The 1,596-nt window shown below is 59.3% G+C and overlaps 1 protein-coding gene across 1 annotated transcript in view; it reads right to left on the bottom strand.

Moving 5' to 3' along the window:
- Positions 1-613, bottom strand: part of LOC104536808 (chromosome unknown open reading frame, human C2orf42) — a gene marked incomplete at its 3' end in the record, with an annotated part of 4,691 nt that extends 4,078 nt beyond the window's left edge. The window contains 2 exon segments of the mRNA XM_010179530.1: positions 4-361; positions 363-613. Of these exon segments, the coding sequence (XP_010177832.1) occupies positions 4-361; positions 363-610 (606 nt within the window).
- Between the last annotated feature and the right edge of the window lie 983 nt (positions 614-1,596).

Below are 1,596 nucleotides of genomic sequence, written 5' to 3'. Positions count from 1 at the left end.
GGCGTGGATGTAGCCCAGGCTGTGCTTCTGGCTGGCCTTGCACTTCACCACCAGGACGTTCTTGGTGATGCGCTGGACCAGCGGCCCCGTGGGCTCGGTAGCCAGCTGCCAGATGGTTTGCTTGGTTTCGGGGGAAGCCTGCATGGAGTTGAGCACCGAGCTCTTCAGGGCCAGCGGGGTGGCTTCGGTTTGGCAGTTCAGGGCCAGTTTGATGTGCTGGCACTGGTTCTCCACCACGCCTTGCGCCGCCACTTTCAGGCACGAGGGCACAGAGCAGCGGCCGGAGCTGAGCTGCGTGATGATGGTCCCGTCCACCGTCTGGATGGCTGTTTCCGACACCCCCAGCTCCACCAAGCACCGTTCCCCGGTCCCTCTGGCGCACCGAATACACCTGCAAATCGGAGCCGGTGATGATCTTGACGGCGTCGACGCTGGGCTGCTTGCGGGTGCCGCAGCGGAAGACGGTCCCGCAGGTCTTGTTCTTGCAGCTCAGGCCGCGGGTGCCGTTGTAGGTGCCGCAGCGGGGACATTTGCGGATGCCCCGGAGCGTGGCCTTCCCCAGGTCGGACAGGAAAGAGGGGACTTTGGGCCGCACCGATGCTGGCTCCATCCTCTGGGAAACCTGGGAGGGCAGAGAGCAGGGTTGGGGGTGAGTGAACAGCCCAGGGATGTGGCGCAGGGGATGTCACCGTGCCTTGATGCCGTGGTGGCTGCTTCAGCTTGCAACCGAGGCCAAAAATGACCCCCAGATGTGACAGGACACACCGTGGACACAAACTGGAACACAGGAGGTTCCACTTCAATTGGAGAAGAAACTTCTTCTCAGTGAGGGTGACAGAGCCCTGGCCCAGGCTGCCCAGAGAGGCTGTGGAGTCTCCTTCTCTGCAGACATTCAAAACCCGCCTGGACGCCTTCCTGTGTAACCTCATCTGGGTGTTCCTGCTCCGGCAGGGGGATTGGACTGGATGAGCTTTGGAGGTCCCTTCCAATCCCTGACGTTCTGTGATTCTGTGACTCTGTGGCAGTGTGCCTCTTGTCACAGGGTGACAAAGTGCCAACCTTGGAAGAACCAGACCCTGACATCTCCATCCCCTGCTATTTCCCAGGCTTGGCTGCACGGGAGAAAAACGAGGGTTACAAAAAAGAGAGGTTTTGGCTCATATGTGTTCATGGTCAGTGCCAGGGGGTCACCCTGGGGGTAAATAAAATAATAAAGGACATGGGACGTAAATGAAGCTGGGTGTTCTGTCCACCACTGCACATGGGCAAGGGGATGCACTGAGCACAGCGCAGCTGCTCTGGGTGACACCATGGGGGACATCGGTGACTGAGGCTGTGACAACGGGGGGAGAAAACCCTGTGAGGACTGGACAGAACTGGGGTGATTCCCCCCTCAGATCCACCCGGGTCAGAGTTTTGTCCTCGGTGGGCAGACAAGGAGCAAGAGCTGCCCCAGCACTTGGAGGAGCCACTGGCCCCACAGTCCAGTGTGGATCACAGAATCTTTTAGGTTGGAAAAGAGCTTTAAGATCATCGAGTCCAACCATCACCTGTCCACCACTGAGCCATGGCCCTCAGCACCTCATCTCCCCGGCT

Source organism: Mesitornis unicolor, unplaced genomic scaffold (genome assembly GCF_000695765.1).
Source record: "Mesitornis unicolor isolate BGI_N332 unplaced genomic scaffold, ASM69576v1 scaffold46990, whole genome shotgun sequence".
Classification (NCBI taxonomy): domain Eukaryota; kingdom Metazoa; phylum Chordata; class Aves; order Mesitornithiformes; family Mesitornithidae; genus Mesitornis; species Mesitornis unicolor.
Note: the sequence above shows the minus strand (reverse complement) of the source record. Positions and strands in the feature narration are given on the sequence as shown.